The 27,608-nt window shown below is 43.2% G+C and overlaps 1 protein-coding gene across 1 annotated transcript; it reads left to right on the top strand.

Annotated features, from left to right (window-relative positions):
• Positions 1-619: 619 nt before the first annotated feature.
• On the top strand, positions 620-27,608 carry ppp2r5b (protein phosphatase 2, regulatory subunit B', beta; the record flags this gene model as incomplete). The annotated part of the gene is made up of 13 exons (XM_079295798.1): positions 620-812; positions 15,106-15,302; positions 16,695-16,796; positions 17,656-17,748; positions 18,245-18,375; positions 19,323-19,382; positions 21,369-21,477; positions 24,325-24,378; positions 25,052-25,102; positions 25,286-25,405; positions 25,681-25,808; positions 26,481-26,582; positions 27,131-27,608. 13 exons carry the CDS (start codon positions 620-622, stop codon positions 27,363-27,365), a joined length of 1,575 nt encoding a protein of 524 aa, XP_079151924.1. The 3' UTR covers positions 27,366-27,608.

Below are 27,608 nucleotides of genomic sequence, written 5' to 3'. Positions count from 1 at the left end.
GGTTAATCTGTGTTTGATCACGGTGGTTTCTTTACGCGAGGAGCTCAATTCTAGAAATACATTTCCAAATTTAGGCCGATGACTTAGTCCGTGTGTGTGACGCCAATACAGCAGCAGAGAGGCGCGCGTGTGTGTGAGAGAGAGAGAGAAAGGGGAGACGCGCCTGTCTGAGCATCATCTGGTAGCTGCACAGGCTACTCCTCCACGGGGATGATACACAAGCGATTTTTTCATCTGTGCGTGAAATAAACAGAAGAATCGGGGATGTTGCTGATGCTGCCGCTGCCATTTCCTGTCCGGCTCTGATAGAGACAGCGAGGCGCACAGCACGGGACTGGACATCCAGAAAATCTCTCTCCTCACCTCTCCTCCGCCTCTGCACCTTCTCCCCCCTTCATCTCCCTCCCACCCCCTCCCCTCTCTCTCTCCTGCTCTTCCTCCTCCACCCCAGAGCGTCTATTCATTCTGATCAATTGATAATCCGTCTGTGATTCAGAAAAAAACACCCACACCACCCGTACATCATCTCAAGCGGCCCCTTTACGCACTCACGCGCAAAGGCACGCACTCACGCACCACCACCACTACCACCGCATCACCACCGCCATCTACAGCCATCATGGAGACGACCAAGCTGCCTCCGACCAGCCCGTCCTCGCCGACGACCAGCTTCTCGGTGCCGTCCGCGGAGAAGGTGGACGGCTTCCCGCGGAGGTCGATGCGCAGAGCCCGGCAGAGGAGGTCCCACAGCTCGTCCCAGTTCCGCTACCAGAGCTCCCAGGTGGAGCTCACCCCACTGCCCCTGCTCAAAGGTGAGACACTGCAGCCACGGGGCAATACATTACAGTGACAGGCCAATCACAGCGGATACAGGGTCCAACCAGGTCACCATAAACTCACTGTTTAAACACCTCGAGATGAAGGTGAAGGCCGTCTCTTGACTTTACACAAGACACCAGTTGATCAGAACTGTGGAGAAAGGTATTGTATTTTCTATTGACAGGCGTCCAGTGGTACATGTTGTCCTCTCTGTCATGTCCTTTCTAACTGACAGAGGTGATAGCAACAGCTTTGATTTGTTGTCTGATAGGAGACCGTCTGGTTTAGGATTATTTTAAAGGCTTGCTGTTGGAATATATATATATATTTTTTTTAGGGCTGCACCCAACAATTAGTTTCATGAATAATTAATCATTTCTCAATGAAATTACAGAGAAGTGTAAAAGATGTCCATCCCAGAGTCCAAGGTGACGTCTTCACTCTTGTTTTGAGTGACCAGCAGGCCCAACCCAAAATAAATTCAGTTTTCAAATCAATACAGAGAAATCACTCAAACCCTTAGAAGCTTAAATCAGTGAATTCTTGTTTGGAATATAACTGAAATGGTTAATTGATTATCAAAATAGTTTCATATACATTTTCTGTCACTCGACTAATCCATTTATTAAATGATATATTCTGCACTCTCTAATATTTAGGCAGAAGAAGATCAAAGGAAATATACAAAATCACATTGTATGAGTGTTGACAAAGTGCGTTTGAAGAACACATGCTTTAAACTGGGGCTGAGGAAGAGTTTGACAAATTGTTCAAGTTCAAACGCACATTATGCAGAGTCACTGAGCTTGATGTGGACCACTTACACACTCATTAAAACACAATATCATCAAACATCAGCTCGTCTCCGTGATTGGTGAGATGGGTGAAGCATCTCACCATTATAAAGCCATTTTCCTTGCCTGTCTTTAATTGTCTCATTAGATGAACCTCAAACAAAAACACAGAGGACAAAACATATACTTCTACACTTTGTGACTTCATGTACGTACGGACCTTGACATCCCTCATAACGGCAGTCAAAGGTGCACTATTTGCAGGCCGGTTGTTGCCGTATTGCTCTAATCCCAGAGCTGCCGTTACCACACAGAGACCACTTTGATCTATGCGGGCTCGTTCAATAACCTCTCACAATGAAGGCATGAGGCTGCAAAGACATGGAGCCCATTTGCTTTCATTTTCAAACATTCTATAGTGCTGTCTCCTATAGGCCCGCCCATGCAACCCGCGGGTCTGGGTGGGGTTCGGTCTGATACAGTGAGAAAAAGATTACAGTCACAGAAAAGGATGATGTAATCGCCAGCAACTTTAGTCATCGATCTAGGGCAATTTGTTAAGCAGAAAAAATCAACATTTTCTGCTTCCAGCTTCTCAAATCTCCCTGTTCCATCCAGCTCTAGGTTCAATATCTTAAGGGTTTTTGTCGGTTGGTCAACAAAACTAAAAATGTTAAGTTGTCACCTTGAACTCAGGGTACTCGGGGAATATGACACATGGATCCATATTCAATACAATAGTTAGTTGCACCCCGAGAGTAAACATCAGCATGTGTAGTGTACTAAATAGAACAGGCATATCATGGTGCTCGTTGCCAATAGAATTACCTAAAGATGGTCTATTCAAGTTCATTTAAAGCCACACTATTTGATTTATGAATGAAAAGTTTGATTCTACACAGAACTACACCCTTACTTAACTCGACACACCCACAGGTTTTACTGCTAGCTGCCTCACTTGGTCTGGTATGACCAGATGCTTTTAGTGGCTTAGCGTTTGCAATTTGTTTTAGCAAACTCGATGTTGTTGTGTATCTAAGAGCTCTTCTATCCATGTGCGACTGTTCTGTTACGTTCTATCATCTAACCGCACAGTTGCTTCAACCCATGAAAGATATTTATCTTGCGAGACTTTGTGATTAGACAGTGAGCACATATCAGAGATATCAAATCAATATTTATGTGCCGTTTCTCAAGGTTCACGCAGTAAACAAAACCTATCCCTTCACATGACTTCCCCTTTTCTAAATTGTCTTTCTCAAGTTCTACTTTCTCTTCATCGACCCTTCTTCCTCCCCTTGTGTATCTTCTGTCTGAGTCTTAATATATGCCTCATATGCCTCTGACCCCTCTTTATAAGGTGACTCCCCCTTTCATGTAGCCTGCAATCTCTTCCCATTAACCCTCTATGAAGAGAAGACCTTTCTGCTTTTAGAGGGCCGTGTGTGTGTGTTTTTACACCTCATTTCACCATCTGCGACTTCCTCTCAGGCCCGTGAGCTGGGGGTGTGTGCAGCGTGATGATGGAGTTTTTTTGTTTGTTGCGCCTTTACAACACCTTCGGTTCAGACCTCACCGCGCATACGCGCTGTAGCCTTCATAGACTGAAGTCGCAGCTATCACATGGCTGCTGCACCGCTGCGGCATTGTTTCTGGATCCCCAGGAGGAACTAATAGTAAGATCCTGCAGCACCGGCGCAGGAGAGAAAGCCTGGTGTGGGGAAGTCTGTAACGGGCAGTATGTAGGCCAAGTGTAGACAGACTTGTGGGTGTTTGGCCCTCAAGGGAATCACATTCTCATTGTTAATTTGAACTACTCCTGCTGTTAACAAACGGCACATCTCTTTCACTTTAAGCCGCGAGCATAGGTTCGCTACCTGGCCAAATTGAAGGTCATTGGTAACTTGGATCCCTATACGATGAGTGCAGATGGTTTCAGTGCCGATCCTACTTATCTTCCATCGGTAAACTACGCCAACATCTACACGTATCTCGTGAACACCCCCAGTCCTTACACAAAAGACGAGCTGGAGTGCTACAAAGGGCTCGACGCTTATAATCAGTTTGTCAGTGGATGGGTCCGAGACGTCAAAGCAACGGTCGTCGAGAATTCTCATCTCGTCATTGGAAGGGTAAATATATACAGATCTGGTCAGATATTTAGCAATATTCAATGTTTACTCAGCGCAAACAGACACGTGTGTTTGTTTACATTGTACGTGCACGTCATTGTGTGCGTGTGTGTAGGAATTAACTTTCAACTAACTCCTAACTTCATCCCCCCCCACACACACACATATATATATATATATGTATATATATATATATATATATATATATATATATATATATATGTATATATATATATATATATATATATATATATGTATATATATATATATATATATGATCTGATGTTAAACTCATATCAAGCAATGCTGAGGCTGCATCTCTGTGTTTCGCCTGTTGTACACGCTCGACACGTCTCTGGTACCGACTGCTGTCACGGGCCGATGAAGCTTCGGTAACCTTCTCATGTCCAAGGTTTAGAGACGGAGACCAGTCTGGATTATCGGCATCTTGGAGAGTAGAGTGTTTACCTGAAACAGTTTGTAATAAACATTGAAATACAAGTTTACCGAAGTAGTCTTATCGGATTAATTTATATTTCCTTTATTAAATACTGTTCACAAACGAATTTGTAAATAAAATCACTGACCACTTATAAAGTGATCCGCACATACTCTAGCGTACGCCAAATTCCATTCCTTTATATCTCGAGAGATGCGTGACAGCCATTTCTCGCGACGTCGCTTGGATAGCTCCTTCGTGTCATTTCCTTGATGTGTAATGACCGCTGGCAAACGAAAGAATGATTTCTTGTCTCTATCAGCTCTGCTGCCACAACCAAAGACAGCACAAAAGTTCACCACCGATAGGTTATGCGACTCAGCCGTGCATGCCAGTGGCTTTGTGTGTACTCCAACATGGCCGACAGCTAAAACTGTGACGTCACACGAGATCGCTCTATAAAAGAGCAGCAGGGATGGTCAAGGCAGCCGTTAACTCCACAGATGAAGGGTGAAGGAGACCCTTTAATCCATTTCACAGTGTATTCATATTTGGCCACAGGCCTGCAGCAAACTCCAGCACCGGCATTTCACCCCTTTCTGTACACTGTGTTCTTGGACCAGCGCTAGTTGTTGTACCAGTATATACTTGTTTGAAACACGGTGAGTCTTTACTTGAAGGTGTATTTGATAAAAACACAGCACCCTTTCTGGTAAAAGACGACCTTATACCTTTCAGCAGGCACTTGTGTTGTTTACTCTCAAGAGATTGATCACTGCCTTTACCGCTACCAGCAGTCGCTCCTTTTACATTTTTTACCCACTGTCTAAATGGAGCTTCAATGTAAGTACTGCTGAACATTTTCAGACAGGGCCTTGAGTGAGATGATGAGTAAGTCACACAGAGGCACCAAGACTCGACAAGCTTTCTCTGGGACCTAGACAAATTCAATGATTTAATGTCACACAGTTACACAGAAAGCATGCCTTTCCTTCCCTATCTCTCCACACTAATTGTCACATTACAGTCAAGATGAAATGAAAAATGCCCTTTAAACCCTTTAAAACCACATCACCGGTCATATTGTGACAATATATGGAAACACTATTCTTTCTGTAAAACTAAATAACAACAGAGCTTACAAAAACTAGTACAGACAAATTTCCGTCTTGAGTTACACTGCAGCTCTCTGTCTAACCAGAGAACAGGCTGTTAGCTCAGAGCTCCTCCCCGGCTGTGATGCTCTCCCCCGGGGCCGCAGACGCCATCACAGTCAGGCCTCCCGGTCACGTATGTCGTGCTGTCGCTGGCAGACTAACCAGACAAAGGTCACTGCTACCCAACATCCACTCAGCCGATAAGCAAACTTATGATTAAGATGTATGTCTCGTTAAGCACACCAAAGACAATTTGCACAAACGCGTTGATGATTGTCTGTATTCAAACACACAGAGATGAATCCAGCTGTCCTCTATCAGTAGCAGAGGATCCTGCAACCAACGAGGCGGCGCTACATTCCTTGCTTTTGCCCTTGAGATACTTGCACGCTTGGTTTTCAAATCCTAGTTAATTCGTAGACTTTTCCCACCTCTCCCTCTGCTGCCCTCTCCACACACTGTGTTAAAAATTCAAACTACAGACGAGTCTTATCTGTGCGATGAAAAAAAACTCATGTTACATATGCGCTCAGCATGCACCACAGTCAGGATGTGATCTTCTTTTCTAGACCACTGGGTGTGCGTTTTGATTTGACTTACAGTAAGTATGAGTCATCCAGGTGAAAATACACTCGACGCAGTGTGGCTGCATCTGTGAAAAAAGTATCCACATGAGGGATAAACAATGTCACCAGCAAGGACTGAATCACCAGGGGCAGAAATATGCATGTCAACAGGTAGAAACTTCATAGTAAAAGCATCATAACTGTGTGTACAAATAGTAAGTATAAATGTAATTACATCGCTGCAAATAGAAACCTCGTCACTGGGAGTAAAAACACATTCACTGCAGGTAGAAATGTAATTGTAGAATCATAGAAATGTGACCATTTTCACTGCTAACAATGAAGGGATTAGAAGGAAAAACGTCAGACATGACGTCATGAAATCTTCAAGACCATCTGATGAAATATAACGGGGAAGAGTATCATTTTGAGGATGTGCTGTACGAGCCTCATAAAAGACTGTGAAGGAAGGTTTTACATTTACATATACGGTTATTTAATTGATTAAGACTATTTCTTTGAATTTAAAATGAATCCCATTACATTCTCACTGCACTCTTCTGGAAATGGAAGAAGCTATCGTAGCATTAGCTGTATTGCTCCTTCCATTTTGATACAACCTGATCTACTCCTCAAAAGAGGCATGCTTTGCAGGCAGTTGTGAGACAGCAGCTTGATCAAATACACCTCTTGTGTAAACTATGTTACCGTATCGTCCTTATTAGCAATGCTTACTTACAGCCAGTTAGCAAGAAAGTGACATTTAGCAAGCTAATTAGCTTGGAGCGCTATTGTGACCGAGTGGTGCCAGGTCCCGCCTTTTTTGCACGCAGATTACATAACAGGTGCGTCAGTTAATATACTGTCAATAAAAATGCTCACAGTACATACATAGCCGATTTACACATGTATTTACTATAAGTATACGATTAAGATATTGTTAAGCAACATGTTGAGGGGTTTCAGGTGAATAATGTATTGCATTAACGACAGTAAATTCATATGAATCAGTGCATTCATGTTGTCCAGGGAGGGAGGAAGAGGGGAAAGTACAGAGCAAACAGGTTAGTTTATGTGTCGGTGAATTGGTCTTCATGTCCATACAGAGTAATATCTGAGGCCATTTTAGGAGCTTGGTGAAAACTGCTTTTAGTGCTGGCACATAACAACATTTGTGGTTTTACTTTGCAGATATAACAATATATTTAACAATGACAGCAATGCTGTTGGAGTTTAAAACCAGTGGATATGGTTGGGCAGAGGCATATTTTGAGTTCTGGTTTTGGGCTGGTTTTGTTGCACAGACCTGGCAACGCTGGGCAATATGTGTTAGCGGTTAGCTCTGGCTACATTAGTCCACCAACTAACCACGCCAGTCGTCATGTCCCCAAGCTTGTAGACCCCGCATATTTCGCCCAGACGCAAGGATGAATTTGGCTGTACCACTTTATGGTGTGTGACCAGTCTTTAGTTTTAGAAAACAAGAAATACTTGCGTTGAGTTCATGTTAGTTACAATGAGCAATGCTAACAGTGCTAACTGTGTTCAGTTAAAGTAACATGACAACAAACAAACACAAACGCAAGTGACAGTTATGGGATCGTGGTGAATGTTAAAATATAGTGTCACATTTATAAAACCTAAAATGTGACAATATTAGCATGTTGGACCAAATAAAGCTGTAGCGGCAAAACTGCATGTTGCAACAGAACTATACTGCAGTCATAATGATTAACTAAACTGCCACAAGTAGCTGCCTCTGATAAATAGCCCAGCGCGTTTCCCTTCTTAGATGTAATTTCTGTTGTTTCTTCAGGCCACCATGTGATTACGTACTTGTCAAAAATGACATATTGCCTATGCAACATGTAACATAACATGACATGATTTAGGTCACATGTTAACCTGCATGGGAGGATATGTGTATGTGTGTTTCCCTTTTTGTTTGTCCAGCATGTGTGTTTGTCCACATTGTAATAATGACTGTACGGCAGGCTCTATTTTAAACGTGCTGTTTACTGTAAAACAGTCACCTTCTAACACAGATTGTATGTGGGAGATTGAATGACTCTGTGTGTGTGTGTGTGTGTGTGTGTAAGGGAGAGGCCAGCTGGATGGGCCTGGTATTGGGTTACAGAAAGCATGGAGTAGTTTTTGCTCTATGACGGTCTGAGATCAATTAAGAGGGAGAGTGAGGCAGAAAGTGAGGGGGGTGATGAAAGAAATGGAGTGGATGAGCGAAGAGGAAATGACTGAACATTAAGTTGACAGGTGGAGGAGGAATAGTGGGAGGAGGAGAGACGGCATGATAAAACATAAAAGAAAGGCTGAGGATGTAATGAAAGGGCCAGCGATGCAATAACCACAACAGCTGCTGTGTCACCGAAGAAAGAGTTGATTCTTAAAGGAAGACGCTGATGCTCGGGCAAATAAGCGCTCTGATTGAATAAGCACATGTTTCACCTTGGTGGGCGTTCACCATTAGAGATGCTGTTGCGGTATTGACGCAGGGCAAAGCTAAGTCTACAAAGAAAGTAGATATTATGGAGGAGAATTAGCAATGAATCACAAGGACAGGATACTGTGAGATTTCTTTTTTCACTACAGCAGTGTGGAAAGCACCGCTGCTGATGTGTGTACGCTGCACCGAAAACCAACACATTCATATTCAACAAGTGAGGGTCGCAAAGCTGCTAATCAAATGTTGAAGAAGTCTCCTGCTGGGATAACCGTCTCCCATATTTGTTTACTAACCGTCTCCAAATTGTGTTTACATTTGGCGCAGCCAATACTGCTTTCAACATCTCAAAGTTGTTTCCGCACTCAAGGACAATTTGGACTTTTCGATAAAAGAGGTCCAGTAGCCCAAAGACCTGTGAAAAAGGTTTGCTTTCGATGATCCGAACCGAAATGTATTTATTGACAGTGATTCAGGTGATTATAGGAAGAGAAAGCGACAAAAACGACAGAGCGTACACACATGAACGCACAGTTGGTCCAGGTCTCTACGCTGTGCGGTGGGGATGTGTGTTAGTAGTGTCATTGGATTATTTAAAGATGGGCTTAGCGCGCCACTTCATCTTGACTTGCCATGACTTAGCCTTCTCTCACTGCCTTTGTTAAAGAGAGAATGGGGACTTTTCTGTGCTCCATAATATAAGAACCGTGTTTTGAAATCCACTGCCATTAAATCACAATGCTGTTTCTCAGCAAAAGTCTCCAGAGACAGTAGCTGTCACTTTCCCTGTTAATCAGTAATGAGTTACACTTCAATCATTCATGTCTTTCAGAAGGTAATTTCGAATAAAACTCAATTTGTGAAAAATTCTGGAGACTGTCGTTATGATTATGTCTTGTTTAACACTCAGTATGTCACAGAAGTCTTTCAGCCTAAAGAATGAAAATAGAAGATAATTTCTTTAAAAAAGCACAAACCTCCATCATCACTGAATCCAAGTACATCATTCTTGTAATTTGAGCTGAAATTGATTTTCACCCTGCAAGCATCCCATGGTATTCGGAAATCAGCCTCCGTCTTCGTCCACATAATCTTTAGCTCCAGTCAACGCAGTCCGAGTTCAACGTTCTTCCGCTTTCAACCACATCCCACAGCTTTCATCAGCAAATTGGTTCAGTTTATGGTTTAATCAGTCCCAATATATACGAACTTCAACTCGCTGACAAAGACAGTGAGACACTGTTGAACACAAAAACACCAGCGTTGTCACTTTAGGTTTAAAATGTGATGAATTGTTCCCACCAGATGTCATGAAACTCTGTTCATACTTCGGTGCGATGCCAGACAAGTGAGAGGAATAAAACATCCTCGGCAAAGAACACAGATATGTCAAAAGAAATGTGCTCGTTCTTTCCTGTTTCTGTGATTACCATTAATTAACAGACTGTAGATGTACAACTCTATTTACATGTTATATGCTAATACCCTGCCGGTCTCATTACCTATTCCCAGTACCATCGCCAAGTGACGACTTCCAAGTATTTCCTGCTCTAATTTAAAGCAGCGGGGTGATTTGTCCTGTTCTTTCTGGGCAGGGAAATTGCTGTTTACTCTTCAGTGCTCTTGAAAATCTGACTGGGGGGGGTAGTCAATCACACATGATAACATCATCCCTCCTCATTTTTCCTTCTAATCAGCCTTTTTTTTACAAGCAAGATGATGTGTTGTACATCAGTTAGACAGTGTGTGATGATGTGTGATAAGGAGGATTAGATCACTTAGAGATGGACTTTAAGCATCACTTAAACCCCTTAAGGTGATATTTATACTGCCCTGACTTCTACATATAGCTACTGTTGCACCCTTCCACGATCCCTGTGTCTCTCTTGCTCTCCTTCTTTATCTGCCCCCCCCCCCCTCTTCCTCTCTGCGTCACTGTATCTGTGCATTGAGCATGAGTGTGTCTGTGTGTGTGTGTGAGTGCTTAATGACAGCGGTGCAGAGGCGGCTTGGATGGTGGCTAAAACAGAAGCTGTCCTCCTCTCTTTCTCTGTGTCACACAAACACGCATGCACGCACACACACACATACACACACACACACGCACACACTCAGCCAAAAGAATAACTGTTATTTAAAGACTAGAGCTGTACTTCCTCATTTGAGCAAAAAACAATGCCTTGGAGAGCTTGATGGGTGGAGTAGACGAAGGGAAAGATGGAGGGAGTGATGAGAGAGAGAGAGAGAGAGGAAAAGAAGGGAGGTACCCTCGAGATGGAAAGATGAGAGAAGCAGGAGGAGGACGAGGGGGATGATGTCATCTTTTAACCCTGTGCTGCTCCCCTTCGCCTCCCTCCTGTTTCCTCCCCAGATTCTCTCTCCTCTCCTCTCCTCTCCTCTCCTCTCCTCTCCTCTCCTCTCCTCTCCTCTCCTCTCCTCTCCTTTCCTCTCCTCTCCTCTCCTCTCCTCTCCTCTCCTCTCCTCTCCTCTCCTCTCCTCTCCTCTCTCGCTCCAGCAGGACTATATTTAGATCTGTGCAGCTGTGTATGTGTGTGTTTTGATGCTGTTGCAGGGTGCTTGGCGCTGCTCATTCTTACATATGTGCCTCCTTTCACCAAAGCCCACCCACCCCTCTCCCTGCTCTCGCTCTCACCACCTTCTCTACGTCACATGCTATCTTTACCCTCTCCGTGTCTCAGGCTGACGTTTTGTTTTTTACCAGCATCTTCATCCTTTGTTTATTTAAAGGATACGTCTGGAGATATGCCCTTATTCCCTTGTTGTCAACAGATACAATGAAAAGACCAACACCAGATTGATCCCACAAACGAGTATGTTACATGTGGCCAAAGGTCTTTTCACACAATTCCATTCCGAAACACATCAAGTAGCCACCGTTGCACTGGGTCACAGGTGCTTTCATTACAATGAACATGGGCATTGTAGGTTATTCATGAGTTTATTTTGACTGAATTCCACACACATTGTCCTGCTGCTGCAAATACTTGCTTGTGAACCAAATGTGTATTAATCCGCCACTGAAAATAGTTCCAACAACTGCACCATTTACTCCTGTTTGAGTGTTGTTTCCTGCCAAACCACAGTGACAGAGAGGTAGAGTGGTTTAGAATAAACACAACTGAGGCAGATGTTACGACAAGTGGAGAGCATTTCTCATTAAACATCACTGACTGTTTCATGTTTTATTAGCCGATATCATCCAGCGTTTGTCAGTATCTGCATAATGTAAAGTGATCCAGTGACGTTCGGGACTGCATACAGTATGTGAGCTGACTACCTGTCTCCCCTTGGACTTGGATCAATTAGAAAGAGTGGACTTGGGCTTTTTCAAGGTACTTTGTCTGATTTTGTTATAGTATGTGTGAATTGGACTGTTGTTCTCTATTCCTGTCATTGTTACAACATCCTTTCATTTTTTGTAATTGCTTTTTATTGCACCCCAAGCTATCCGTGCAGAGGGAATCTCTCATTGAGTTGCCTCTCCAGAGGTTTGGCACTTATTTTTCACCAAATCGTTTTTTTTACTTTTCTTCGACAGCTACAGGGCTGACTTAAGAGCCCTTGCTGACACATTGTATGCGCGATACTAATAGAAAAAACGTTTCCTGACAGCTAAGAACTCTTTTAGTTCTTTGGACTTCAATTAGCGAAACACACCTACACAACAAATGGCTTGAGTGAAGACATTATTGTTTTAAAACTTACTATGAAGTCTTACTTAGGAGGAGGGGAATACAAGACAAAAACTGGTATATTAATCAATCTTTGTGCATGTGGATTTTGAAAAGATCCTTTATTTGTACAGCATGAAGAACAACTTTGTATTAGCACTGACAGTTTAATCTGAAAAAGAAGTAATTGCTTTTCTTATTGACTGTTTTAATATGCTTCTATAAATGGTGGTAATGTAACTTTAACAATGGTGTGCCATGTTGACAACATGCGTCTCAATCTCAATGGACTTTCTGAGCTAATGAGGAGGAAATGAATAAAGAAGTCAAATTAAACTACACGCATTTAATGTTTTGGATCATATATTCACAGCTAGGCTTGTTACCCATTGAACAAAAAAGATTTGGATTGTGAGAAACATGAATATAGCTCATAAATGACTCACTTGCGGTGATTAAGATCCTAGTTAGAACTCTAATCACTTTACCGACATGGTATTAAAAGCTGCCTTGAATGAATGGGTCTGGAGCGACCTGCGTTGACCTAATAATACAGCAGAGAGGAAAGCTAAAATCCACCCCAGTTTGGTTTCTGCGCTGTCTCACTGTGCACTGAGTTTGTGCAAGCCTTTCCTACCTGTACCAAACATGACAGCAGACATTGGGGTAATAATACTGGTGGCCGGTTAATGCTTTGCCTTAAAATATGTACTGTGGCTCCGTCTGTGCCCATCATCTCCCGACACTTTTTCTTTTTCAAAAATATATATATTTCATGTTATTTTACTTTTCTCTCTCCCACACTTGTTCTCACATGTCTCTCTGTCTCCCAAACCCACATACATGCTTTTTCTTTCCCCCCTTCTCGCTCTGTGTTTTTTTCCTCAGTCCCAGCACGGCACATCTTCATACAATTACTCTCCATTAAAAATGGATTCGATTTCACCTTCACAGCCTGTCTACAGGGGGATAACAGGAGGGAGTGGACAGCAAAGATGGTTGCTGTGAGAAATCAGGAGAGAAGGATGAAGAGATAGAAAGGTTAGGAAGGGGAAAGAGAAGTGGGGAAACGGAGGCAGGAGGAGGAGCGATGAAGAGTCAGGAAGATGAAAAGACTGACGCTGCAGCTACATCAAACCAGCCAAGAGCGACATGTACAGAAGTGGTCGCCTGGCAGATTTAGACTCACATTTGTTCTCTAAGCAAAGTCAGAATAAATAGTTCTTCCTCTTAAACTTTTCACACTTCTTTTTCGTGACCAATAGTCAGAAGATTGTGTGAACTCGTCTGTTACATGTTTGTCCAGTCACTGAGAAATGGCTGCAATTCAAGAACAAATTGGTGGCTCAGTACAGCTCAATGAGCAGTCTCTTACACGTCAACACGAGATGTAAAATGGGCAAAAAGGAAGGTTGAAGAAAAGTCACAGAGAAAATGTATTCAAGTCACGTCACGTGACAAAAGAAGAAGCAGGCCAGTCCCGCTATTCTGAGCCTTTATACACAAACTACACACAATCGTCTCCACGTACAACTCGGAAAAATTCAGAGAACTTGCCTGAATGCAGGACAGTCTGGTCAATTTAAACTGAACTTGCAACAAAGTCAAAAAGATTTGCATCATAATCTTGTGTTTAAGTTTCCCCATATCACCAACTTCATCAACCAGCAACTTAGTAGTTTCATTATGTATCAAACTTAAAATAACTCCTGTTCAAATACAGCTACTCTGTCCCATCACCATCTAAAGAATGGAAGTTGGTCATAATTGAGAACAAAGGCCACTTTAGTGTGTGTCTTGTGCCTCGACACATCAAGCAAAGGTCAGGCCTCGTCTATTGTTGTGCAGCTTTGTGCCAAAGGGAGCAGATGGTCACGGTGTGCCCACAAGAGGTGAGGGGGTCTGGGGCTGGAAAAAGCTCCAGTCTGCCCCCCTTACCCCTCCTGAGTTTCCCACCTGGGGGTTAAGAAGGGTTAAATCTAATCTGCTCCTGCTGTGTCTGTGAATGTGTGTGTGTGTGTGTGTGTGTCTGTGTGTGTGTGTGTGTGTGTGTGTGAGAGAGTCTTGGATCATCCTCAGATAGTCTAGACTGTCAATGGTCGCCTCAGCCTACAGTCCTTATTAGGGCGTGGTTAGTGGTTGTTTTGGATTGATTTAAATGCGACAGGTGATGATCTCATCAAGTCATCGTTACGGCAGAGCTGTTCTTATACTTTTGAATATATGCACCACTGTCTACTCCCCGACTCTGCTATGAGTACAACCCGACACAGAGTGTCAGGTCTGTTGGTCAGGCTCAGCTGGACGTAGAAATCAAGTTTTATACATTTATATTTCATATAATGTATTATTATCCTCACATAAACCTCACATACAGTACATCTGACTAATATAGGAATCTATTTCACCGCATGCTATTTTTTGCTATTGAGTCATCAGAAAAAGAACCCAGCATTCCCATTTAGTTGCAACTCTCTACATCTCTTTGTTTTTTGTTGTTGTTGTTGTACTTTTTGCATGCTGCTAAGTTCTCACACCCCCTCAAGCCTGTGGAATCAATTTCAAACTCACTGCGTGTGTTTAGTAATCCATGGGTATCAGACACTTTCTCTACATCTGAGAAAAGTGGTGTTTTCTTATTTTGGAAGTGCACGGTTTTAATGTGACGGCCGGCAGCGGGTCGTTTCTTTGTGACGAACAGGTCTGGAGAACGGATCTGACAGGTAATAGGACTGAGATGCAACACAGCCCTCTGGAGGAAGGTGTGTGTGTGTAAAAATGTGTTTGTAGAGTAATGGCCTGTTTTCTTTCCCTCATTACGTTGGAGAGAAGATCTAGCCTGTAGAATATATATCTGTGTACTCCCAACACTTCGACTTTGTCAAGCGATTCACTGCCGAACACAAAGCGCCTTTCAGGAACGCCATTGGACATGGCTGAGCTGCATCAGCCTTTTTCTTTATTCTCCTTTAACCTATTTGTCTAACATGTTTCTGTCTCTCTCTCTCTCTCTCTCTCTTCCCTCCTTCCTACCTCTCAACCCTCCAGACGCCCCGGTGGCAGAGTTACACGACCTGTTCTGTAAGAAGCTGCAGCAGTGCTGCGTGCTGTTTGATTTCCTGGACTGCGTGGCTGACCTGAAGGGGAAGGAGATCAAACGTGCGGCACTCAACGAGCTGGTGGAGAGCGTGGCCACGAGCAGAGGAGTCCTCATAGAGCCTTTGTACCCAGAGGCTATAAAGATGGTAGGAGGGGAGGAGGGGAGGAGGAGGAGAGGGGAGGGGTGGAAACGATGAACGATATAGGGGATGGATAGATGAAAGAATAGAAATGAAAAAAGGAACATTCGGGCACAGACAGTGACAAACAATCATCAATGTAGATGAGCAAAACGTAGAACGCAAGAAAAACATTTCCACAGGAAGAAAGGAAGTGAGAGGCAGATACATAAAGGGAGGAAAGGAAAGGAAATGTAGAACATTTGCAAAGGAGGCAAAGTAGCAATAGGAGGACGGCGGCGAGAACGTGAGGGATGGACAGGAAGGAGATCCAGAGGTCCCAGATGATATAAAAAGGGATTGAGGAAAGAAGGTAAAATGAACAGAGGATATAGCTTATGTTATGGAGTCACTGGACCCAGAGGATAAGAAAATGCTGATAGGACGGGATGGAATGAGAGGAAGGTGGGCAAAGGCTTTAATGTGAAGAAAGCGTCGATATTTCAAACAAAGTTTCTATTAAGTGCATCGGTTCGAGTCCAAGTGCAATGCAACAGAATGAATGTAATACAGGAGTAGGGGGAGGCTACGAAAGGAACCAGATGACCCACATGATGTTTCTCAAACGTGGAATTGTTGTGTAACTTTAGTCTAGTTACAGTTATGGTTTTGACCTTTTTAAATCCAAGTGAGGTCCTTTTGAAATGGGCCGATACCCTCCTGCAGTGAGGAGTATAAACGAATGCAAACAGATGTGTGGAGAGGGGGAAACAACAGAAAAGAAAAGAGTGCTGAATTGGGGAGTTGAGATTTACCACATTTACTTTTCGCAATGCAGTTTATGCACTAAATGGGCGATGGAGATGCACGTGTTGAATAAATCATGACTGTGCGAGCAGTCGGGTTGCATGGCTTAAAATAGCTGAAGTTATTTTTTTGTGCTTGATTTCGTTGATACTAGCCCACTTAATTGTCCAATATCCAATATAATACAAGACGATTACGTGTTGAATGATCACTGACGCTGTGTTACAACACCAGCTATTCAACTATCCCGAGAGCTAATTTGGTGTGAAGTGACACAAATCTGTGATGTGCATCATGTCGAATAATCAGCATGATGAAGTCGAATGAGTCAAAGGATGTTTTAGTCAGAACTGTTGTTTTACAAAGACCCATAGACCTGCTTTTTGGAAAATACAACTATTACTGTCATTTGGCTCTTTCTAATTTTCTTTTCTATCTCTCCACCTCGTTCCCTTTTCCCTCTCATCTTCTTTTCCCGCATCTCCCACTATCCCCTTCCTCCATCCACATCCCTCCTTACCTCTCATCCATTTTCCTCTTTTCCTCTTCCCATTTCCTTCCTCACACTCTTCCACCTGTTCCCTCCTACTCCTATGTTTGCGGTTTTTCCAGATCTCGGTAAATATCTTCCGTACTCTCCCACCAAGTGAGAATCCAGAGTTTGACCCTGAGGAAGATGAGCCAACACTCGAAGCCTCCTGGCCGCATCTGCAGGTACATACCTACAATCCTGGAAACCATTTTCTGACGATTTACATAATATCAAGCATTTTCCACTTCAGATCTAAGGACAATTTCTCTTGAAAAGATATGTCCAGCAAAATGTGTTGGCTTTGGCTTTTTGTTGCTTTAAGCGGTTTGGGAATTGTTGCACTGCCTTTGCTTTGTTTTAAAGTTAAAGTAAAACACAATGCATGTGGCCCTGCTATATATTATATACTATATTTGAGAGGGTGGACAATACCATAATGCACATAACTCCCTCCAGGTGTTGCTTTTAATGCAGCGCTCAGCATTTATCTGCACATGAACATACTGTACCTGAGGCCGAGGTCCTTTAGATCAGTTAAATCTGCTGTTTAAAGCAAAACTTTGTGCCTAACTCTTCCTGTTTTATCAGCCGGAATCACAAAATGGGGCTCTAGCAAAGAAGAAAATCACATCTTCTTTGTTGGACTGCTGGTGTTTGCAGAGTATTAAAGAAGATTACCGTGCTACGTTACCCAGAGCCGCTTTAGAAAAAACATTGTTTGCCATTTTGAAAAAATACACTTTCGAGTTCTTGCCGAGAGTTAGATGAGAAGAATGATGCTCTCCTTTCTGTTTGGCCAATGTGAAGCCAGTCCCTGCAGCCTGTTAGCTTAGCTTAGCATTACGACTGGAAACAGGGGGAAAAACTAGCCTGGCTCTATCTAAAGGTTAAAAAAAGCAGTATTTTATTGCTAAACTAAGCTAACAGGCTGCTGGCCTTAGCGTACAAGGTAATAGTTCCCGAAATATCAAACTATTACTTGAGGACAAAAACACAGACACTACATTACATCTAATCGTTTACCGTTTGTGCCTCCATTAGCTGGTTTACGAGTTCTTTCTGCGTTTCCTGGAGAGCCCGGACTTCCAGCCCTCCATGGCCAAACGCTACGTTGACCAGAAGTTTGTCCTGCAGGTAATCCTCTCTCTCCTCGCGGTTTGTCAAATCCAAAGCTGTTAAGATGTTCCCAAAACCACGATAAATGGAAAGCTATCAATAAATGAAGCTCTTCCTTGAAACAGCAGGTATTGCAGAACCGAGTAATATTCCGGAGTGCTACATTTTATGATCTAAGTTGGGGCACATAAAAAAAGAATTGACTAAATGACTCAGCAGTTCTTGTTGTACAACTTTTATGTTTAATATCCTGCTGTAATATTAAGCAGATGGTAAAATACCACCAATGTTTTTACACTGAAATATAACAAATGCTGGAGATCGGTGGTCTTTGTCTCCTGTTCGAGATTCGTTTTTTATTGAAGAATAATTCACATTTAAGGCTTTAAGGTTGAGGTTCAGGTGCAGGAGTGAGGAGGTTAGAGAATGAATGCATTTAGAAAATGGCCCCACAAGAGCCATAAAACAAACCTACTGTAATTGTAATTTGTAATTATCGTGTGTGTGTGTGTAGCTCCTGGAGCTTTTTGACAGCGAGGACCCCAGGGAGAGGGAGTACCTAAAGACCATCCTGCACCGTGTCTATGGAAAACTACTGGGCCTCCGAGCCTACATCCGCAAACAGATCAACAACATCTTCCTCAGGTATAGGCTGCCTCCCACCAGTCCACTGCATAGGATTTAAGGTTGCTTGCTATTTATAGCATTTTAACATCGATAAATCAAACATCCGCCAACAAAGACCATCAGCAGGGTGAAAAGCGGTGTTTATGAGCTCTGTAATGCGTTGCTTTAGCTTGGTCATCATAAAAAAGTACAAAACAGGAACATTTGTCACTGAGTTATCAGTATAAAGACCTCACACATTTTTGGGTTGAAGTCACACGAGATGCGTGGAAATTTAGGCTGAATTAGTACATTAGAAAATGAGTGCTGCATATTTCGAGTGGTTCTGTAACAAGGGAAACCAGCCTCACACGAACAGGCCCACGGCATGACTGTGCACTTCTGCACTCACTCGACCATCAATGCATCCCCATCCTGCAGCTATCCGGAGAGTTGAATCCTCGTGCGGTGACTCAAATTCCCTCAAATAATTGGTCAAACAGCTCTGACTGACGAGAGTGCTGTGATGTACAATCATGTCTCATCATTGTCCTTCACCAAAGTGTGGCTGCATTGTTGCGTTTGCAATTGCAATTCAAGCGAAAGGAGAGCGGCGATGCTGCGACGCACTCTTTCTGTCCAGTTCAACTGGTTTCAGTGTCATTGTTTGTACATTTTGACAGCTGAAAGATGCAGAATCAGCATGAATGTGCTTCACTGACATTGTAATCCATGTCTCTATCACATGATCACAGAGGTATTGGAGTTGTATTCCAGAAATCGTGTTGATTATCAATTCCTTAGGAAAGTCAGCAACGCCAGCCGGGGAATTATATGCATTTGTAATTGATGTGAACAGATTATGTTTTACTCTTTCAAGAATTGCAGTCCTTCTTTTAGTCCCTTTTGCTTTTGTTTTGGTTGCTTCTTCTGCTGATGCATCATCCCAAGTCACTCTCTGTGTGCATGTTGTGTCTGATCTTTAGGTTCATATATGAAACTGAGCACTTCAACGGTGTAGCGGAGCTTCTGGAAATCCTCGGCAGGTTCGTGTCAAATCACGCAGACACACTTTGGGGCAAACTCTTCTGCTCTGGAGGAAAGCATGCGTCGTAGTATATCACGACTTACATGAATGCATTTGGAGTTGAGTGTGAACACGCAGACACATACTGTACTTGGCCAGCTGCTCCTATTCACGAGACAGCTGGTAACCCACTGATTTAAGCAACTACGAAAAAAAACCGGTGACGAAGCACAATCACTTCTGCAACAGCTCAACGCAAAAAGCAATTTAATCGGCTTTGATTTGAGATTCATTATCGTTCTCTCGTTCTTATCAGGCAAACGCAACGGTGGGTGCAAAGACCGAAGGAGTAAGAAATGAGTTTAGAGGCAAGGGGTGAATGAGTAAAGGTGGGTGGTGGCAGGAAGGAGAGACAGAAACAAGAGGGAGTATAAATACACAAATGAGAAATGACTCAGAGGTTTGTATCGTTTGTTGCTTTGTCTCTGAGGCCAGTAAGAGAAATATGAGGAAGATGGAAATGGGAGCGCACGGGAGGAAGCCGAAACTGATAAGCAAACATGTCCTGCTCTCCGCTGGTACTCGTACGCAAATGAATGGGAACAAGAATGGAGAGATGACAGTAACAAAGAGAAGTAGAGGGAGAGAGAAAATGGAGGATGGACACAAACAAGATCGGTGTTAGTATCTAGTCTAGTTTTAGTCTCACTCCTTCCGTACGCAGAACAATGTTGAAGGAGTAGCTTTTTGGGTGACAAACATTAACCTCATGTCAACTAAACTGACTCTGTCCAACGTGAAAACATGTTGAATCAACAAGTCTGTGCACACCAGTCTAATATGCCACAAATCTGCCACAAGGAGAGGCTAGTTGCGGTTTCTCTCGGAATAAATGAGAGGAAATGGAGGGAGACAGGGAATAAATAAAAGGCATCGAAAGAGCGAAATCATCTGTAAGCAAACAAAGAAATTGAGTCAATAAATATAAAATTCTCTCAAGGGCAGTCTGTGCTGGAATCTAGCTTGTGCCCTCTGTCTTTGTCTTTCATTATTAGACACTAATAAGAAAGAAATGTTTTTAAATGGTGATTTGTTTGAATTCTGGTGTGCTAGAATATTTAGCAAGACAATTTGTCCTTCAGTTTTTGCCGATATAAAGGATAAAGAGGTTAATATAAAATCTGAAACATTTCTTCCAGCCCATGACCACCTGACTGAGCAAGTAGATAAAACAATGGTTGACGACTTTTGACTTTTGAGTTCATGCAGAAAAGAGAGCGGGAGTATAGAGGAGAGGCGGAATTCAAGGTGAGAAAAGATGGAGGGGTGAGGGATGGCGAGAGGATGAGTGAGTGAACAGTGAGTCAGAAGAGGAGGAAGGAGAAGCAAGAGCAGGAGAGGAGAGAGAGGTTTGTATTCATGATGGTGGTAACAGAGGTATTTATAGCTCCTCCCACACATAGAGAGAAGGAGAGAGAGATGGGAGGATTCATTGTACAGAAAGAGAGAGAGAGAGGAAGAAGGCAGGAGGCAGAAAGAAAGATTAGACGAACAGCAGGACGGAGATATTATTGAAGAAATGTTCCCTTAAACAAAGATGCTGTTCGGCAGACAGACAGACAGGTATGACTGATTCAGAGAGACTGAGACAAACAGATAAACAGACAGAGTGCTCCTAAGACTCATACTTTGCCAAGTTTAGTTCCCACTCTTCCGCTGCTCATCGTCTTCCCTCTGTAGGCTGAACTACCTCTATGTCAGTCAGTGTAGCTGTGAACAGAGCGGCCCACGCATTTGTCCAGTCACTTGGAAATGTGTGCAAGAATAGACTCCCCCACGCAGACGAACGCACACGCATACCCAGATGGGAATAGTAGACTTTATTGTAAATACATATCTGTCTATAGAGTTAAAATACCAAAAACATCACCTTGTTTTTGCCAGTAAAAAGCAAGTATATGTATGTAGAGTGTAAGTATTTGACTGTAACTGTCCTTTCCTCCAGCATCATAAATGGCTTCGCCCTGCCGCTGAAGGCTGAACACAAGCAGTTCCTGGTTCGGGTCCTCATCCCGCTACACACGGCAAAGTCCCTTTCCATCTTCCACGCACAGGTCAGTGGTCTAGTATTTAAAGTCCTTTGGTTGCATATTACTCTATGGCTAGTATTACCGCCATGTTTATTTCGATTCCTTTGGAATTAAGAACCGTTGAAACCCATATATGCTTTATGTAACACCACCAATGCAATTACACAGTACCAAATGTGTTTGTGTAGTTTGTCGCCATGTCTACATCCACATGCAGGGGACAGATGTTTATTTAACAGTCTGTTGTACCATCCAAGTGTTTTTCCATGTGTGCATATGTTATTTGAAGGCCAACATTGATGCTGTTTGCTGATATTTTGTGCCATTTCACCATTTCCAAGCAAAAAAACCAGCATCATAACTCTGAATTATTTAAAATATGTGGTAGATTTGCAGTTCTTCTACCTGACTGAGGCATGCTTTATGGTAGGTTTTAGAGACCCTGCTCCTCCAGCTATCATAGAATCAAACTGGCTTGCAGCTAATCTTCTGGTTTCTCTACTAAGAAGAGATCCAGGTCTTTTTCTCACCTTGACAAATCCGCCATACATGTCTCTCAAATGGTCGTACTGATTCCTGCAATGTGTGAAATGTACCACTAGGGGGCAGCGTTGGGTCACAGATAATACTGCAGAGCGATGCGCTCACTGTTGAAGTACAATCGGTGTGTGTTTTTGGTTCCTTTGGTGTGTGTGTGTGTGTGTGTGTGTGTGTGTGTGTGTGTGTGTGTGTGTGTGTGATTGAGGACACAGATGGCAGCCGTTCTATTGTGTGTGTGTGTGCATTCTGTTTGTGCCACACATTATTTAGTTATGCAGAAGGTACAGTTTGTACAGAGGTGTGTGTGTGTGTGTGTGTGTGTGTGTGTGTGTGTGTGAGTGTGTGTGTATTCTGGGTTCCAGCATCACCGTGCGTTACATTTCTCCTCCCTGTCTTCCTCCCCGTGGTTCACACATTATTCACCCGCTCAAACACACACTCGGTTTGCCAGGGTCACAGGGGATACATGCGAGTGGACAGAAGTTTTGTGCTCACTAGGTGTGGCTGCGCGAGAGTGAGTGACCCAGATCTGGATCTAAGTATCAAAATATAATATCACAGCGGCACCTAATCATCTTAAATGTTCCTCAGCACCGTGAAATACATTTGAATCATCCCTACAGTAGCTTATGAAGGGTTTTCTCTTTTAAATTCATGTCACTGAATTGTAGTAACAGCTGTTAGAGCTATATTTTGAAGCCACAACATGGTTACACATAATGTATTTCAGCAAAAAGCAAATGCAGCTCAGCTCAGACTGTCTTGCTTTAAATTTGAACTGAAATTACAAATCGGTTCTGCTAAGAAACCAGGATACCCTTGGTGTTTGTTTTCACTTATGTACCTATCTGGTCCTTCACTTTATTGCAGTGGTATTTTAAGTGTTGCCCAGTGTACGTCAGTTTTTGTCCAAACTTACAAGGCCGAAAACTCGTATTTGGATCGGTGCACTATCAGTACGGTATTGAGGAGAATTCCGGTATCGGTTCGACTTAAATCGAAGTGACACTGCGAATAAGTCGGCACGATTCACACAGATCACGCCGGTTTATGTTTATAATTGACAGGGTCATTTAAAGTAGTGCTGAAAGGATGGAAAGGACACTTTTTGATGTGCAGGTTGTAACAAATATGCTGGCAAAAAGCCAACGTTAGAGCTTTCTAGAATGACGTCATCCCCAAAAATAGACCCTGATTTGAACTGTCACCTTGACAGATCAATATTGGTAAAATCTCAGCCTTAAAAAGACTACAATCTCCATAATCCTTAGCTTAACAACGGCCTCCAGCACCCACATATCCCGGCCTGACAACAGAATCCAACATCATATTTACCCCAAGCAGCATCTCCAATGTCTCGCTAATACTTTAAATGCTTTGACCGGCCAGCACCTTCGTTTTAATCCTCCTATTTCAAACTTGACATCCCTGCTTTCACCGGCCCCCCTTTTCTTAGCCTCCACTCCCTCTTTCTGCTTCTCTAACCACGTCGTAGTGCGAGGGTGAGGGACAGGAAAGATAGGGATGGAGCGAGAAGAGAAGGCAAACAAGAAAGGTGCACCGTAAGAAGGAAAAGGGAGTAGAAGATGAAAGCTGTGGGTGATGTGGAAGCCAGACAGGCAGAGAGACAGACAATTGAGCTACAGTCAGGAACGAGACAAAGACAGAAAACAAAAAGAAGAAAGAAAGAAAGTAAAATGTGATTGCTCTACAAAAAGACAGAGAACAACCATCAATAATCTGACAGTGCCTCTACTGTCTATAAGTGTAAAACTATACATAGTAGAGGTTGTGCATACTTTTACATCAATGCCTCTTGAACGCACTTCTCTAAAAGTCATCAAATAGACCAGGACAGTAATCATTTGAACAAAGCAGAGGTATAAATAGAGCAGAAGAGGAAAGACAGAAGCGGAGACAAGAGGTCTAAACTCTATCTCACATTGCCCTTCAGGGACGTTGTGTGTGTGTGACATCACTCCTTCCGAAGTAAACACACGCACACACAGTCTCCGTCGCCACGGTGCCCACTCGCCACGGCAACCGGACGGGGTGGAGGGGGCAACCACAAAACACACACACACACACGCACACACGCACACACCCGCTGAATAATAGGAAATGATTGCAGATCATAGAGGAGGAGACAAGAGCTGATGTAGAAGTAGACACACACACTTGTGACACATCTCCCCTCGGAAAACTTGTCTTTCCGATCTTTAGCCGTGTGTAATCCTGAGGGATAAGTGCTAAGATCCCCCTTGTCTCCTTGACAGCTTCAGGGAATGTGTGTGTGTGTGTGTTCTAACCACGTCTCCTCTGTCCTTGCAGCTGGCCTACTGTGTGGTGCAGTTTATGGAGAAAGATGCTACAGTGACTGAATATGTAAGACTGTGTTTCATTACATTATTATACTCACTACAACACACTTACTAATCAAATTTAAGGGATAATGACGTTCCTAGTTTTGTCGTTTTTGTTAATTGCTGTGAAAATTGAACCGTGGCGACATTGCAGATAGAAATGTATCGGTTTAAAGCTGTTTTTGTGTTAAAAACGGCTCAAGTGATACATGTAATGTGTGAGGTAGTGACAAACCTACAGAGTACCTCCTGTACACAAGCTGCCCAGCACCAAACGGCAGACAGACAAAGTTAGCGGTTAGCTGGAGAACATAGTGGCGCATTTAGCAACGAAAGAGCCACATATTTCACTCAGGAGTCGGTGCTAAAAGGACAGTGATTATCCACAAATACGAAATAAGACAACCAGTCACATGACCATGAAACATTATGATCAGTGTTGGTCCTTAACATTGGTTTGTTCACCAGTGGTAACTAAACTGGTCGAGGTTGAATTAGAGCATTAGCTATCACCTACTTCTTCATTCACCAACATCATTGCAGCAATAACGAGACAAAGTTAACGACATATCTCTTCAACGCCCCAGCCAAAGTATGAATATGAGTTAATGGAGATGGCACAGATGGGCGCCAGCCAGCTCCCTTGCTGAGCCTGCAGTTTATTCATATTAATCCGCTTCATTGTTTCTCTGCAGATCATCAGAGGGCTGCTCAAGTACTGGCCAAAAACCTGCACGCAGAAAGAGGTGAGAATAATAAAATAATAATAAAAAGGCGCTGATGTTTCTTGTGGGACTTAAGTATTGGAAAGGTGTTCCTTGAAGTGTCTTATCGTGCTTTGATTCACTTCTGGGAGTCACGTGAATGTCGGTTCTGTCCTTTATATATTGATTATAAAAATGTGTTTGTCGGCGTGTCTGCGTATTCAGGTGATGTTCCTGGGGGAGATTGAGGAGATCCTGGATGTGATCGAGCCGTCTCAGTTCATCCGGGTCCAGGAGCCGCTCTTCAAACAGATCGCAGCCTGCATCTCCAGCCCTCACTTCCAGGTAAACACGACAACTCCGACATTCAAATCACGCTGCAATGTCTTTTGTTGTCAAAATGCACGACAACAAAAGAAATCCCCAAATAAAACAGTTTTGGGGAGTAATAAGCCTGATACCAGTACCCTAGTTGCCGACAGATTTATTATATCGCGATAGAAAAACAAACCACCGACGGTCAGTTCCTCGGATAACTTCAAAAACCAGTCTGATGAAAAGAACCCTGCTACACCTGTGATGAATGAAAGTCGACTCCTCTGTCCCTGTGTTTGTTTTAGGTAGCGGAGCGGGCTCTTTACTTCTGGAACAACGAATACATCCTCAGTCTGATAGAGGAGAACTGTCAAGTCATCCTGCCGCTGGTGTTCGCCACCCTCTACAGAGTCTCCAAGGAGCACTGGAACCAGTCAGTAGCTCACAACGACACACACACTTTAGATAGGGGTCAATGTGGATGTAACTTTTAGCTCTGCTAGCTACTGTTTTGATAGTGAAAGAAGTATTCAGATCCTTTTTGTTAAGCAAAATTAATAATACTATCATGTCAAAATAATGCATTGTCGGTAAAAGTCCTGCATTCAAAGTGTTTCTTCAATAAAGGTGCAGAAGTTTTAACAGAAAAGTATACTACGAGTACCAGAAGTATGGCTGTTGAATAAATGTTGTGGAATAATAAACATTCGCCATTTCCATCTGAAATGGCGTGAATCCTAAATACAAAGTTGCATGAAATTCACATACTCATGTAAAGTGCAAGTACCTTAAAATGATATGAAAAGTAAATGTGCTAAGTTGCTTTCCACCACTGCTAATACGTAATAAGATAATTTAGCAGTTAGCGTCACAGCTGCTATCTCTAACATCCCAGCACTGAGATAAACGTACAAGCTAAAACGTTATCACTAGAGCTAATAATCTACGAGACACATGAATAACCCTCATGTTATGATCCAGGCAACACATATGTGGAGTTAATATCTCCCCAAAACCAAGCTTCCATAACTTCTATCTCCTGACCCATAATGCCTTGGGAGTGATGACCGCCCAGGTTCATTATCCTCTTTCTCCGTCTCTACAGGACCATTGTGTCTCTGATCTACAACGTGCTGAAGACCTTCATGGAGATGAACAGCAAGTTGTTTGATGACCTCACTGCCTCCTACAAAGTGGAGAAACAGAAGTGAGTATGACTCACTCTCTTTGTGTGTGTGTGTGTGTGTGTGTGTGTGTGTGTCTCACTGGATACAACAATGACTACAAGAGGAAGAACTAGAAGGCTCTTCAGTCATGTTTTAGTCGCTATTTGTTCCATTATCCATCACATCATATTTCACGTTGTGCTGTAAGTATGTGTTGCTTCGGTCATCTTTTTCAACATGGATCACATCATGATGACACTTCGTGTGTTGCCAAGTTTAAAACTCAAGAAGGTGGATACGTTTGGGAAACACAACTTAAAGGAGTAGTTCAGTATGGAGTTGGAGTCAGGGCACGGTTAACTTCAGCATAAAGACACAGCTAGTGTCCGGGCTCCATTCAAAGTAAATAATATGTTTGATGAATACCTTACTGTTGACAATTGCCCAAGTTGTCCAGTCTTTGAGGCAATGCTCCTTATATTTAAGTATTCAGCAAAGATACTTTGGCATGTCTGAAAACGCTTACTTCTTGTTTCCTTTCCCTCCATCCCTCTCTTTTTCTCTTCCTCCCTTCAACCTGCCTCCCCAGGGAGCTGAAGCGGGACAGGGAGCGTGTAGACCTCTGGCGAGGCCTGGAAGAGCAACAGGACCGCCGGATGCAGATGCTCACCGAGGCGGCCAGGAACCAGCGCAACCTCCAGGAGCGGGGCGAGAGAGGGGACCCACCGACCCCTTCGTCCCCGCAGACGTCTCTCTCCGACCAGCCCGAGCCCAAGCCCAGCGGGGCCTCCTCTTCCTCTGGAGGCGGGGAGAGCGCCACCTAGGTGCTGATCTGCAGAGATTTGGATAGCACGGGGGTTAGGGGACAGGGAGAAGACATGAGGTTGATGGTGAAAGTGTTGGGAGAGAAAAAGGTACAAAACGAATCCACTGTTCTTTTTATCTTGTATCATCGAGAGGGTGGCTTTTTGTGAAAAAGCGCACAAACTCCGTGATCCGAGGTAAACACTGCACCTTTTTTTTCCTGACCGACTTGTGTGAAACTGGTTCACTTTTATGCTGTACAC

Source organism: Melanostigma gelatinosum (genome assembly GCF_949748355.1).
Source record: "Melanostigma gelatinosum genome assembly, chromosome: 23".
NCBI lineage: Eukaryota > Metazoa > Chordata > Actinopteri > Perciformes > Zoarcidae > Melanostigma > Melanostigma gelatinosum.
Note: the sequence above shows the minus strand (reverse complement) of the source record. Positions and strands in the feature narration are given on the sequence as shown.